General features: G+C 39.1%; 1 protein-coding gene across 4 annotated transcripts in view; it reads left to right on the forward strand.

The window, feature by feature from the left end:
* The window catches only part of MLLT3 (MLLT3 super elongation complex subunit), a 171,531-nt gene that overhangs the window by 119,595 nt on the left and 37,651 nt on the right, over positions 1-14,285 (forward strand). For all 4 annotated transcript variants that reach the window (XM_070742521.1, XM_070742520.1, XM_070742523.1 and 1 more), the window contains exons 5-6: positions 3,768-3,887; positions 11,667-12,275. In XM_070742521.1, coding sequence (XP_070598622.1) covers positions 3,768-3,887; positions 11,667-12,275 — 729 coding nt within the window. The remainder of the gene's footprint in view (positions 1-3,767; positions 3,888-11,666; positions 12,276-14,285) is intronic.

Here is a 14,285-nt window from a genome sequence, read left to right on the forward strand (position 1 = left end):
AATGTAAATGTGAAAATGCATTTACATTTTCATTAAAAATAGATTGGACTTCCATAATACTACTAGATCAGTTGTTTATTGTTGTTGTTGTTGTTGTTATTAACATCAACAATAACAATTATATAATGTTAATAATAACAATAATAACAATAATAATAAAATTTGTATGCCATCCTTCTCCGGAGACTCGGGGCGGTTATATGTGTGGTATGTTCACATGAAAACATGATTTTATCCAGGATTTTATATCAGGTATACTAAAACCTTTCTATGAAAGTAAAATAATATTAGCTGTATTCTATGGATGATAAATACAAAGATCTTCATATTTAATATCCAAATGTTCAGAGAGTAATATGTTTTAATGCGCATACCTAATGCCGCCCTGACAATAGAGACAGATCTCATGAAAATAGAGGCCTAGAGTATGGGTGAATATGCTCAACTGCTGGCTTGCATTAACCTTTTCTCCCCTTAACCTTGCCTCACTAACTATGAGTAATGATTTTTTACTCACATGGGAATAGACAGTGTAACAAAAAAATCTCATCCTTGGACTTTTCTCCAGATCTTTTACTCAGCATGGGATATAATGAGGCCAAAGGACCCATTAAACAATGTACAGCAGACACAGAGCACCTATATTATTTAGCTATGTCCCCAACTTTTATTGCTAGTGAACCAAACAGGTACTCTTCCCCTTCCCCCCTTATTTAACTTGAAGTGCCTAATTGCTGGAGGGTCTTTACTCTGGCATGATATCATGCCCTCCCCTCAACTGAACTATCCTGATACAGGAAGGCCCCTTGCCTGGGGAGACAATGTATCTTTAACTCTGGATATGCAGAAGCAACACAACATGTTCTTGTCCCAGTGCTTGTGCTACAGAGACATTTGTCCTAGCCTCATCTCACAGTTATTGCATAAATATCGAGGGAGTATAGGAGAATTACCGTATTTTTCGCTCTATAAGACGCACCTGCTGATAAGACGCACCTAGATTTTAGAGGAGGAAAAAAGAAAAAAAATATTTTGAGCCAAAAAGGGGAGAGGAAGAGAGGAAGGAGTGAAAGAAGGGAGTGAGGGAGGAAAGAAGGGAGGAAGGAAAAGGAAAGCAAGAAATGGAGGGAGGGAAGGAAGGAAAGAAAGAAAGAAAGAAAGGGGGAAGGAACAGGAACAGAGGAAGGAAGCAAGGAAACTTATGAAAGGGGAGAGTAAGAGAGGAAGGACTGAAGGGAGGGAGGGAGGGAAGAAGGTAGGAAGGAGAAAGAAAAGAAGAAATAGAGGAAGGGAAGGTAAAAGAGAGAAAGAAAAAGAGCAAGAAAGAAAGCAAGAAAGAGAGAAAGAAAGAAAATGAAAGAGAAATAAAAATAGAGAGGGGGAATGAAAGAAATGGAAGGAAGGAAGGAAGGAGAGAAAGCAAGAGAAAGAAAGCAAGCAAGAGAAAGAAAAAAGAATGAAAGAGCAAGAGAGCAAGAGAGAAAAAGAAAGAAAGAAAGAAAGAAAGGCAACTTCAAAGAAAGGCTCACTGAGCATCTCTCACTCTCTCTCTCTTTCTATCCCTCTTTCTTTCTCTTCCTTTCTCTCTCTCCTCTTCCTTTATCTCCTCTCTCTCCCTCCCTCTCTCTTTCTCTCCCCCCTCTCTCCCCCTTTCCCTCTCTCTTTCTCTCTCTCCCTCTCTTGCTATCTCTCCCCCCTCTCCCTCTCTCTTTCTCTCCCCCCTTTCCCTCTCTCTTTCTCCCTCTCCCTCTCTTTCTCTCTCTCCCCCTCTCTCTTTCTCTCTCTCCCCCCCTTTCTCTCACTCTCTCTTTCTCACTATCTTGCTGTCTGTTGCTCTCACTCACTCTCGTTCTCTCTCCGTTCTTCTCAGCGGTGACGCGCGCACGCCCTGCCCGCCTCACCTTTGCCAAGAGCACTTTCGTCCCGGGCTCTCAGCAAGGGGGTTGTAGGAGAGGCAGGGCCGGCGGCAAAGGTGATATTCAATGTCGGGGGCGCACGGGCGGTTGCACGCGCTCCCTATCTCCCTGCTAGCCCACTCGGAATATTCAAATATAAGAAAAACCTTCACCGGCAAAGGCTTTTCTTATTTTGAATATTCCGAGTGGGCTAGCAGGGAGATAGGGAACGCGCGCAACCGCTCATGCGCCCCCGACATTGAATATCGCCTTCGCCGGCCTCCGCTGAGAAAAGCCTTTGCCGGCATTTCCTCTCGGCGTCAAGGAGGTGCAGCGGCGGGCGGAGAGAGGGAAGGGGGGGCAGCGGCGTCCCTCCTGGCCTTGGCGGGCCGCCCGACCCTCCCCACCTCCTGCAAACGCGGCGGGCGGCGGGGGGAGAGCGAGGAGCCGGTTCCGGCGGGCGCGGGGCTTGGCTGGCTGGCTGGCGGGGGGAGCGCCGCTGGTGGTGCGGAGGTAGACCCTCCTCCGGGAGGGAGGGGGCCAGGCAGCAGCTAGCCAGCCAGCCGGCGGGATGGCGCTTCCGAGTTCGCAGCCCCCCCCCCCGCCTGCATCTTCGCTCCATAAGACGGGGCTGATTTTTCATCCTACTTTGGGAGGAAAAAAACTGCGTCTTATGGAGCGAAAAATACGGTATACTTCTGCCTGCGACTTTTAGAATTGCATGGGTTTTAAAAAAGCTTTTTATTATAATTTTTTAGAAAAATCCAGTTGTATCTTTTATACTTCTAAATCCTTTGTACTCCACTCTCCTCTGGTCTTTGACCATAATAAAATTTTGACTGTAATGTTTTAATGTTTATTTCTATTCCCAACAAAAAGAATGATTATTTACCTGGAACTGCAGTTATTCTTTTGATCATTTATGAATTTCAAACAATTTCCCTCCTAAGGAACTTGGTTTCAAGGGAACTCTTGGCTATCAAGGTTGGTCTTCAGAATCTAAGTGATTCAACAGATGGTGTATCTGGCTTCATTGTATACATAATATGAACATTCCAAAGACAGCCTGCATAGGTGCATAAGCCTATGTAAAATATATGTATTGTCTAAATGTGGTGACAAAATAGATGAATTTAAGCTATTTGGTTTTTTTCAGATGCTTTTTAAAAATAAAATAAAATTAATGGAGCAGAAAGCATTGGTGTCCACAGAAAACTGATTATGTGAAAATGAATATAGATGCCTTTACCAGAAAGCAAATAACTTCATGGTGTGGTATGGAGGTGAAAGGAATCTAGAAAACTGTTTCCGGTCATTTAAAACTGTCCATTGTCCATGTTTTGAGAGGATTTAAGGATGAAAATAGGACTATCTTGCTTCCCAAAGATTCTCAGACCCATTTCTCCTTGCTTAAAATTCAGATAAATCCACACATATCCATATGAAACAGTTCTGCTTCTTTTGATAACATTACCAGAACGCTTAAATTTACACAGCTTTTCAAAAGTTTAGGAGGCTGTATTGCAACCCATAACCCTTTAAACATTTCTGCTTGCGGTGTAAGTGGAACAGACCTCCAGGATGAATTCATCAAGCTTATAATTTTTATTCATGTTATTTTTTTTGTACAGTGTATTAATTTTTATGAGCTTCTAAAGCCTCTGTTGAAGGTACTTTTATTGCTTCAATCTGTCATTTCTGTTCTGTGACAGCCATGTGGCATTAATAAAATAGTTGTCAATTACATACAGCCCACAGAAGAAATCATAATTGTCATTTTACATAAGATAATTGTCAACCTCCACAACCTTTACTTTATATTCCAGCTTATTTTATAAACTTTCTAATATTTTTATTACTTTATCACTGTAGATCATGGTTATGTCAGATGGAACATCAGTTGCTTCAGGGCAAAGTCTTCATCTCCCTAATCTTCCCACTAATTCCCTGTCTTTTTCTGAAGTGAAGAAAAAATCATCTCATGGGCCAAAGGTAAGATGTTGCCTATGGTTAGAAATTGAAATATGTTGAATGTTGAATGATCAATAAGCCAGGAATTAGTTAAATGCTTTAACCTTTTCAGCTAATCCCTAACAATTAAAAAAAAAGACATAATCTGAATATTTAGTGTTAACTATGTTTGCTCCTGAAATTTTTATAACTAATTATATGCATTACCCTTATTTTATTTATTTATTTCGCTATTCAAATTTATATGTACTTGATGACAATTACTCACTGACACCTGAATTTTAGAGTTGACACAGCCTGTTGAGAAACAAATTAGTAGAAATGAAAAGTATTTATTAGGGCTGTATATTGTAAGTTTCATCAGCAAATGACATGTATAGCGGGACTAGAGTCTCTTGTTCCTTTGTATTTATCACTCCCCAAATCTGGTCTGGATTTGTCACAGGTTTCGGTTGCAAGAAAGAGGAATTTTTAAAAAGTTCCCACTGTCCAAGTAGAAGTGATTCCTATGTTGCCATGGTTCAGTTTTTGGCCACACCCTAATATGTATTAACCAAATGATATTCAAATATTCAAAACTACGTGCTTGTGGATTAAATAAAGTGCCCACAGATTTAAAAGTCTTTTCAAACTTGAAAAATTATGTTGACACCTAAATAAAGCCTACAGAATCTTTGAGTATTCAAGCATGTAACCACATCCTACCACAAATTCAAATAATTTTAATTGGGGCAGGGGAGTAATAACTCAGATCAAAATTTAAAATAATAACTTAAATGCAGTTTAAATTAATTCCAAATACATGTGGTACTTTAGTTTCTCAGGAAAATGGGAAACAGGATTTATTTGAGAAAGCTGTGTGGCAAGGAGATAGAAGATTTGCAAGCTAATTTATAGTTGGGAAATGAAACTTAAAAAGTGATGGAAAGAGGGGGATTTTAGATAAACTGTGAATGTTTGCCTCCTGCTGCTAAATAGTCTTTCATAGAAAAAATGTAGCACAAAATCCAATGGGAAAGTAATGGTGGCACCAATTTGAAGAGGAAATTCCCCTCTAGAAATAGAAACTTCCTTTTATTTTTTCTACCACTTCCTTCATGCCTCTAGAGTCAGACTCAACTGGACTGTGGAAACTTTTATCTTAAGGCTGTATGAGAGGAAAATATTGATGAGTCGGCTCCAAGAACCTTTTCTCACTGGAACCATCACAATATCTGTGAAAGCAGTGGTTTGCAACTGCTCCCTCTTGGCTTATAGCCTCTCTCTAGCTTTTCTTGAAAAGGTTGGGAGAAAAGATCATAACTTTGGAGCTCTGGGGCATTCTTTTTCTGCTTGACTAAGAAGGTAAAAGGGTGAATACGCCCTTCAGTAATTGCCAGTGTAGATGTTGTAACAGCAACAAAAGAAACAAAGGCTGGAGCAAACTTTGATTGGCTTTAGCACACCAAAACAGAAGGATATTCCAGGAAGGATGATGACATTGCTGGGGAAGCTGGAAAGAAATATTATTATTTAAAAAGCACCAACCTTCTCTTGATTGGACCATTTAGAGTTGAAGTCTTCTCTTGATTAAATTAGCATGTTGTCAAGAATACTGTTAAAACCTCATAGTCAGAGATGGAGATAATGCTTGTCACATCCATCTTGTTACCCAGATTAAAGTACTGGGTCATTATTTTGTTTTTCAAAAAGTACATCTTGTCATTACTTAAGTAATTAAAACTACACAAAACATTTCTTGGCTTCTAGGAATCAGTGATCAACTTTTAACTAGCTCATGGAGAGTTACTTCATAAAATCCAGATCTCTTTCTTTGTTCCAATACTGGGGAAATAATCATAGTTGTTTTAAGAACATTTCCACATGTTGTTAATTCACAGAAGATAAGCTTTTAGAAAGAAAGTCTCTGTTCACATTTATTTATAAGAATTTTATATTTCAGTTCTAACAATACTTCTAGTCATTTGTTGCCTTTTATCTTCGCTTTCCTTAGGTGGCATACCCAGTAATTCCCACACTCCCATTTTATTGCAAGAATAATCCTGTGAAGAGGATTGCATTATGAAATAGTGATTGGTTCAATATTTATTAAACCGTATTTAGCTTGCTTGGGTTTTCATTGGCTTAACACGGTATGTGAATCTAACCAGAGTCTTGGCCAAGTCACTCAGTTTGCTCAAATTGAGAAAAAGTAGATCTTGCTACTATTATTATTATGAGAGAGTGCATATAAAACATTAAAGTGAAATATCTATGCTTGGAGCACTTGGGAGCAACTTCAGAAGTAGTCATGACCAGCTCTTTAATGATTCAGATAATGTTACTATATGCATATTCCCTTAAGATATAAAATATCTCTTTTGAAGACTTTTCATAATCATAGTGTGTTTGTGTGCACTTAAAAAAATTAAAAAACCACTAAAGGCTAAGTAAAATAAAATTGTTTCAAGAGAATTCTGCAACTGAGGTGCTATCACATATTAAAAACAAAACACATTAAAAAATGTCCTATTTTTCATTTCTGCTGATTTAGCATCTAGGTTTATATGGGAGTGGGACATACTGTATTTATATATTTATATCAATCTCTTTAGTATAGCTCTACAAGAAAAATACTTGAGGAGAAATACAATATTTTAATTGGATTTACAATTTTAAAGATTTTTCAAAATTGCTAAGTATTTAAGTTAGGGAGAAACTTATAGTGAAACAAAAGACAATTCATGGTTGGCTCAACACATAATTTATAAAGACCATAAGGATTGTCAAGCTGTTATCACTAATCATTGTGTTGTTGCTTAATATAATTTTAATTTCAGATTTTGAATATTGAAATAGGAGATAAGAATTACATCATACCATTTAACAAAAGTCTTATGGGTTACCTTGAGGTGATGATAGAAAATGTCTTCCAGATATATAGACGTACATATTAGGGAATATGTTCATGACAGTCACAACAACTGTTAGGGAGGGAAGGTGAAGCACAGGGAAGATCAGAAGCGGGTAGGTAAGTAAGATATGACTCTCTGTGAGCTGTAGAGAGGAAAGAGGGACAACATGCTTTAACCATGTTCTATTCATCATGCAAGTATCTCTCTGTAGCATCTATTTTGTTGAATTACGGCCAGATAAATGGCTTGGCAAATCTTCCAGAATGTGATAATTTGTTCTGGATTGGAAACAAAATGTAATATTCTTTCCATATGCAAAACATATTTTTGTCCTGCACAGTTATGAAACAGAATACAATTTTCTCCTCATGGTTTTACTACTTTTTCTGATCCATTCGCAAGATTTCGAAAACTTGTCATAATGGAAGGAAATATTTTATAAGCATTAATTATCATTTCTAAATTAGTTCATTTACTAACCGTGCTGAATGTTACTTGTTGCAATACCAAATGTGCAGTTTGGTATTTTAAGTGTAAATTATGCATAATTAAAGCTAACATGGAGGGGTTTTTGATTCACTAAAGCAGCGTTTCCCAACCGGTGTGCCGCGGCACAGTGGTGTGCCGCGAGACATGGCCAGGTGTGCCGCGAGAAGCTCAAGCTGGGCGGGGCGCTGCCGGCGCCCCTGCCTGAGTGTCATCCTGTGGATGGTCTTGGGCTTCACAGTCGCTTCCTGGTTCCCTCTCCTCCCACCGCCTGTGTCTCCCGCCGTCGCCTCCCACCAAGCCGTCGCCCGTTGCCGTGGGTTCCTCGATTGGGAGCTGCCGCTTCCCTCTGTCCAGCTCAGCCACGCTGCCGTAGAAAGCACAGAGGTTATTGCCACCGCTTCTGCCTCCACTCAGGGAGCCACCGTGGTCACCGCGCCTTTTCCTCTCCCTCAGCTCAACCACGGTGGCTCCCTGAGTGGAGGCAGAAGCGGTGGCAATAACCTCTGCACTTTCTACGGCAGTGTGGCTGGGCTGCCTGGAAGGAAGCGGCAGCTCCGAGGAATGAGGCGCTGGCGGTAGACACAGGCGGAGGGAGGAGAGGGAGCCAGGAAGCCACCGTAAAGCCCAAGACCAGCCACAGGACGACCTTCAGCCAGGGGCACCGGAACAGCGCGCAGCCATGGTGGGAGCAGCATGAGGTAGCAACGAGGCGCGAGGACAAGCAGGCAGCTTGGCGGAGGGGAAGCGCTGAGGGGCTCTCCTCCTTCCCCACCCCCGCGCTTCTCTCCCGCCCTGGCTTTCGCTTCGCCCCATGATTTCCCCGCAATTTCATCCAGGCCACCTCTTGCCTCCTTTTGAACTGCGGGGAAATCTGCGGGCAAAGCAAAAGCCAGGGCGGGAGAGAAGCGCGGGGGTGGGGAAGGAGGAGAGCCCCTCAGCGCTTCCCCTCCGCCAAGCTGCCTGCTTGTCCTCGCGCCTTGTTGCTACCTCCTGTCTTTTTCCAGGGGACTTTGGAAGGCACCCAGGGAAGGGGGGGGATTGGGGGTGGCTGCAGCGGCTTCTCGTCCCCCTCATCCGGCTGCTAATGCCCGCCCGGCCCCTCTTGCAGTCCCTTCACGGAGCGCTTTTGTCCCAGGCTGTCAGCGAAAGGGCTGCAGGACAGGCGGGGCAGGCGTTCTTCTCACAGCTGAGGCAGAATTTGGAATGTCGGGTGTGTGTGCGTGCGGGCTCCGCATCCCCCTGCCACCCGGAACATTTAAAATAAGAAAAACCTTCGCCGGCCTCCGCAGAGAAGAAAGGAAGAGAGAGAAAGAGAGACAGAGCAAGAGAGACATAGCAAGAGAGGCAGAGAGAGAGAGAAAGAGAAAGAGAGAGAAAGAGAGCTAGCAAGAGAGAGAGAGACAGAGAAAGAGAGACAGAGAGAGAGAGAAAGAAAGAAAGAGAGAGAATGAAAAAGAGATAGCAAGAGAGGCAGAGAGAGCAAGGGAGAGAGAAAGACATATAGAGAGGGAAGGAGGGAGAGAGAAAGAGAGCAAAAAAGAGAGGAAGAAAGAAAGAGGGATGGAGAGAGAGAAAGAAGGGAAGGGAAGGAAGGAAGAGAGAGAAAGAGTGAGGGAGAAATAGAGCGAAATGGAGGAAGATTTTTTTTTGTCAAAACTTTTCTTTAGCCACCCCCCCACCCCACCCCCGTTCAGTGTTCCCCAGGATTTTGAAAATATGAATAATGTGCCGCGGCTCAAAAAAGGTTGGGAAACACTGCACTAAAGTATTTCATAAGATTTGTTTTCTTACTTTACCCACACTTCTATTCTTCTGTTTTCATTTAAATGTAATTTTTCTTCTACAGTCTACCATAAGATACACTTCAGCTGTTGAACTTTAAAGATGAGGTTGTAGTCACTGCATATACAACTGAGGGTGGAGCATTCTGCAACTTTAGGTGGAAGCATGTTCTTGATTAAGCTCAATTATAAGTAAATATAGTTACAGGTAGTCCTTGACTTATGACCATTTGTTTGACAACACTTCAAAGTTACAATGATCTGGGAGAAAAATAACTTACAACCCATCCTTGAAAATATACCATCACACCATCTCTGTGGTCAATTTATCGTAATTTAGGCACTTGGGAACTGGCTGGCATTTACAATGGTTGCATTTTCTTGCAGTCACATGATCGTAATTTATAATCTTCCCAGCTCGCTTCCAACAAGCAAAATCCAATTGGGAAAGGCAGATTTCCTTAAAAATTGCATGATTCTCTTAATAACATGTAATGTGGCTTAATAACTGGGAAAATGGTTGTGAAATTAGGTCCACTCACAAGACCAATCACTTAACAACCACATTAGTTAATGAATGAAATTCCAATCCCAATTGTGGCCATACATCCAGGTTTAAATGTAACCACTGGGAGCTATATATTCATTGAATTCACACAGACTTGCTTTGAACAATGTTCCTAGCTATAAATTATAGATATGTCAAACCAAAATAGATTATTTTTAGATATACTTTCCTTTTTTTTCAGAGATCTGTTGCTAATTCTATGGTAATGGTGTTGTTTCATCCTTAGGTTTGTAATTTCAGCATTAGAAAATTCTATTTCAAAGTTACATGAACTCACAACACAGAAATTACCGAACTACATCACATTTTTTTACTTTTCCAAGATGAAACTATGAATACATTTTATGTGATTCAATTCAGTTTTAATATCTTTGGTCTTTCCCAGTTTAGCTAGGGACTTTATGAGTAGAAGTTTCAACATCTGGAGAGCTTCAGGTTGAGAAAGGCTTTCCTACATTGATAGGCAGGAACTCTCCAAGGTCCTATATAAATTTCTTAAAATGTTTTAGTATCCAACCTTGGCAATTTTAAGATCTATGGACTTCAACTCCTAGATTTCCCCAGCCAGCATAGTCTTAGTTGCTAAGCTTGGATATCCCTTGGTTTAAAATTCTCTAAATTAAAGCTTAGGCTTGTTCCAAAATCATAGTTTCATAGATTATTAGGGCCATATATTGCATTACTTTTTTTAGCAATTCCATCCTGCTTATTCACTTTTAACAAGTTGTGAATTCTGTTTTACCTCAGTATGATTATTAATCTTACAATGTAAGTGTTTCATATAAAGCAACAATGAATATTCTTAACAAACTTTTAAGTGTGTTGCTCAGAATAGAGAATAACCATCCTCATAGTACTCAATCATTTGCTACCCAGCAGATGCTTCCATGTGTAAATAATTGTAGAAGTCTTTAACGTACTGTAGAATGTCTGTAGAATCTCACAAAAATATCTTTTGATATCTCTTCACAAAATATGTAAACTATGACAGTCCTCAACTTGCAACCATTCATTTAGTGACTTTTCAAAGTTACAATAAAACACCCTTTTTCGACCCTGTAATCCCTTAATTCAGTGTACTGTGGGGTGAGTGGATGGAGCTGAGAGTTTACTGGCCGGATGAGTATGCATCAGATTTTTTTTTCTTTTGTGCCCTAAATAGCACAAAATATTGGTAACTAGGATTCAATTAATCTTCCAAGGTGAGCATCTTCATCACCAGACCATTATGGTGCTCACTGTTCAAAGTTACAATAGCACTGAAAAAAGTGACTTATGTCCATTTTTCACATTTACAATCATTGCAGGATCCCCATGGTCATGGGATCAAAATTTGTCTGTTTGGCAACTAATTCATATTTCTGATTGTAGCCAGATCCTGGGGTCATGTCCTGGGGTATAAGAGTCGGGGTGGTGCAGTGGTTAGAGAACACACATTTCAGGCTACTTCAGCTAACTGCTAGCTGTAGTTCAGCAGTTCAAATCTCACCACCAGGCTCAAGGTTGACTCAGCCTTCCAGCCTTCTGAGGTGGGTACAATGAGGACCCAGATTGTTGGGGGCAATATGCTCATTCTGTAAACCACTTAGAGAAGGCTGTAAAAGCACTATGCAATGGTATATAAGTCTAATGCTGTTGCTATTGCTATGTGATCATTTTTTATGACCTTTTGACAAGCAAAGTCATTAGGGAAGCCAGATTCACTTTACCACTGTAACAACTGCTGTGATTCACTTAACAAGTGTAACAGGAAAGATAGTAAAATGAGGCAGAATTCACTTAACATCTTATCAAGAGAAATGTTGGGCTTGATTATGGTTGTAAATCGAGGACTACCTGTACACAGTATATTAACATTTTATTTGTTGGGATTTAAGCAAAGAAATAGTCCAGTAGACTGTATTTGGTATACAACAATTGCAAGTTTGTTATTGATATATAATGTAAATTTATACATTACTATATTAGCATGTAAGTAAAGTTTGCAGAGCAGCAACTTAAGGTAGGTGTTTTCTGAACCACAGAAAACGAGCGCAAAAAGTTAACCTCTTACTTTCCTTTGTTGCAGGAGCTGAGCAAGGGTATAAGCACTAGTAGCAGCAGCGGTAGTAGTAACAGTTTTTCAAAGCCCCATAAATTATCAAAGGAGCACAAGGAAAAATCTTCAAAAGACTCAAAAGAACATAAAAGTGCCTTCAAAGAACCTTCCAGGGAACACAACAAATCTTCCAAAGAATCCTCTAAAAAACCCAAAGAAAACAAACCACTAAAGGATGAAAAAATTGTTCCTAAGATGGCCTTCAAAGAGCCCAAACCTATGTCAAAGGAGCCAAAATCAGAAAACAACATACTGACCATAAGTGGTGGACAGCAGCAAGAAAAGAAGGCTGCCTCCAAAAGACCTCCTGGTCTGGATTCTGAGGACTTTGCAGCCAGAAAGAAGAAGAAAAGTGGATCTGAGACTTTGTTTAAAAGTTTTTCTAATGCCCCCCCACTGATACTTACTTGCTCCAGTGTGGAGAAAAAACAGACAAAAGATAAATCTCAGTTTAAAATTGGGAAAGTTAAAATGGAAAGTGAGCCGCTGGAAAAAAAGAAAAACACTTTGCCACCTTTTGATGATATCGTGGACCCTAATGATTCTGATATGGAGGAGAATGTGTCTTCAAAATCAGAAGTAAGAATTTGTGTTCTTATTTTGTCCAGTTACAAGTTTTGATTTGTTTACTTAATTTTTTAAAAAGTCTTTATTTAATCATCCATGTATGCATATGCATATATATTGAATAGATTCCATTTGTATCATTAGATAAAATGCAGAGTTTCTTTTTACAGATGATTTGGACGATTGGTTTATTCTTGGAAATTGATTCATGATTCTTATTTATTAATCAAATAGGAAGTCAACAAATGCAGTCTTTTTCAGTGGTTGCCAGGAAATAAATATTTATGCTTTTTGAGTAGGACTGACTTGCTTGATCATGTTTGTTTGTTTGTTTGTTTGTGCTGTGCAAAGTTAATAGAGGAGATATATTATGCAAACAGGATATATACATATATTTACACAAACACACACACACACACACACAAAATTTAATTGGCTGCCCTGCTTGCATTTTTATGTCAATATGATATTGAATCCCAATTTTACTCCAAGGCTGATTAACCAAGGTATATTCATCTCTTTCCATTCCATTTTAATAATTAATTTGAACTGTCTCCACTGTTTTATAATGTAATCGTTTATATTGGCTTTCATAGTTTTGAAAACATGCTTATATTCTTAGTTATAATTCTGTTCATAAGCTTGATGGGGATTAGTGGGTGATGGAAACACATTTATGAACAAGATACATTCATACCTTAAAAGCTGAAATTTAGAAATGGAAAGTTTTTCTATTTGTAATACTTCTATATTTGTAATATAGGAATACATCCTTGAAATGAATAGGGAAAGATGGAGTATCTATTTTTAATTACCTCTCTGCCATTTCAAAATCTAACAAACAGTTACATGAGAGAGATTTAGGGGTTTGAAGCCATGAGCCATGTTGTTTGTTAAAATAAAGAGATGAAATACATTGAATAGAGTGAGTTATTACTATATAGAAATCATCCCCTGCAGATCAAGTTTAGATAATTTTGTTGTTGTTCTGATTAGACAAGGAAAATAAAATGTAATTGGTACTGTCTCTTCCTCCTTCATTTGAAGCTAGCAGCCTTATTATGATGTCAATATGCTTGCGTATCTGATGGAATCTTGGGTCATTGTGGTTAGTTCCTGTATTACAGAGTAGGGTAGGTCAACTGTCTGTAATATGGTATCATGTGATTCCTATCATTCTAGTCAGTAGAACAGTTAGGAAAGGCTGCACAACTAGTTTGCGCAGTTGCAGCACTGTAGTTATCCAAGCACTGAAAGACAGGAATGAGTATATCTGCTAAGATAAAGAGAAAAAACAGCCTGAGGAGAAGGGAATATACACAAAAGTGTAACATTGGAACTTGATTTTAGGTATTAGGTAACAAGAATTGCCTTTGGCTATCAGAAATATGTCAGTTCTGACAGTTGTTTGATGCTTGCTGGAATGAGATGCCTGCTTAACATGAATTGTACATACAGTAATGAACACAACACTTCTAGAAATAGAAATAGTTTAAGTAATTGTATTTATAATCATATTTACATTTTTTAAAAAGCCAATTAAGTTCAGTGAATTTATTCACAGATAAGTGGTACAAATAATACCCAATGTCTTACAAGCAGATTTCCCTTGGGTAATAAAAGCTTATCTTGCTATCCTCTTCTTGCACACACTAGTGCAATGCCTGAGACGTGGTATGCCAGAGAATTTTCATAACTTCTAGTACAGCTTTTAAGTGTTAATGCTAAAAAGAAAACTAATGTGATACATTACTAGCCTCATTTTTCAGTGCTGTAGATGAAAGTTGATACAGTCCCCAAACATTTGAAAACGTATAGAATATAGGTCTTACGTTTATTACCTTAATATGTTAGAAGCTTTAATCATGCCTGGACTTTTCTTTAAAATTATTTTCTGTTTTACTTCCCAATCAGTTCAATATATTAAATAAAATATTTTGTGGAAAAGGAAGTTGTGCTTCCAATTGTGCTTAATAAGTTATCTATAATAGTACATTTTAAACAATGCAAGTAAATTAAATA

Source organism: Erythrolamprus reginae, chromosome 2 (assembly GCF_031021105.1).
Source record: "Erythrolamprus reginae isolate rEryReg1 chromosome 2, rEryReg1.hap1, whole genome shotgun sequence".
Classification (NCBI taxonomy): domain Eukaryota; kingdom Metazoa; phylum Chordata; class Lepidosauria; order Squamata; family Dipsadidae; genus Erythrolamprus; species Erythrolamprus reginae.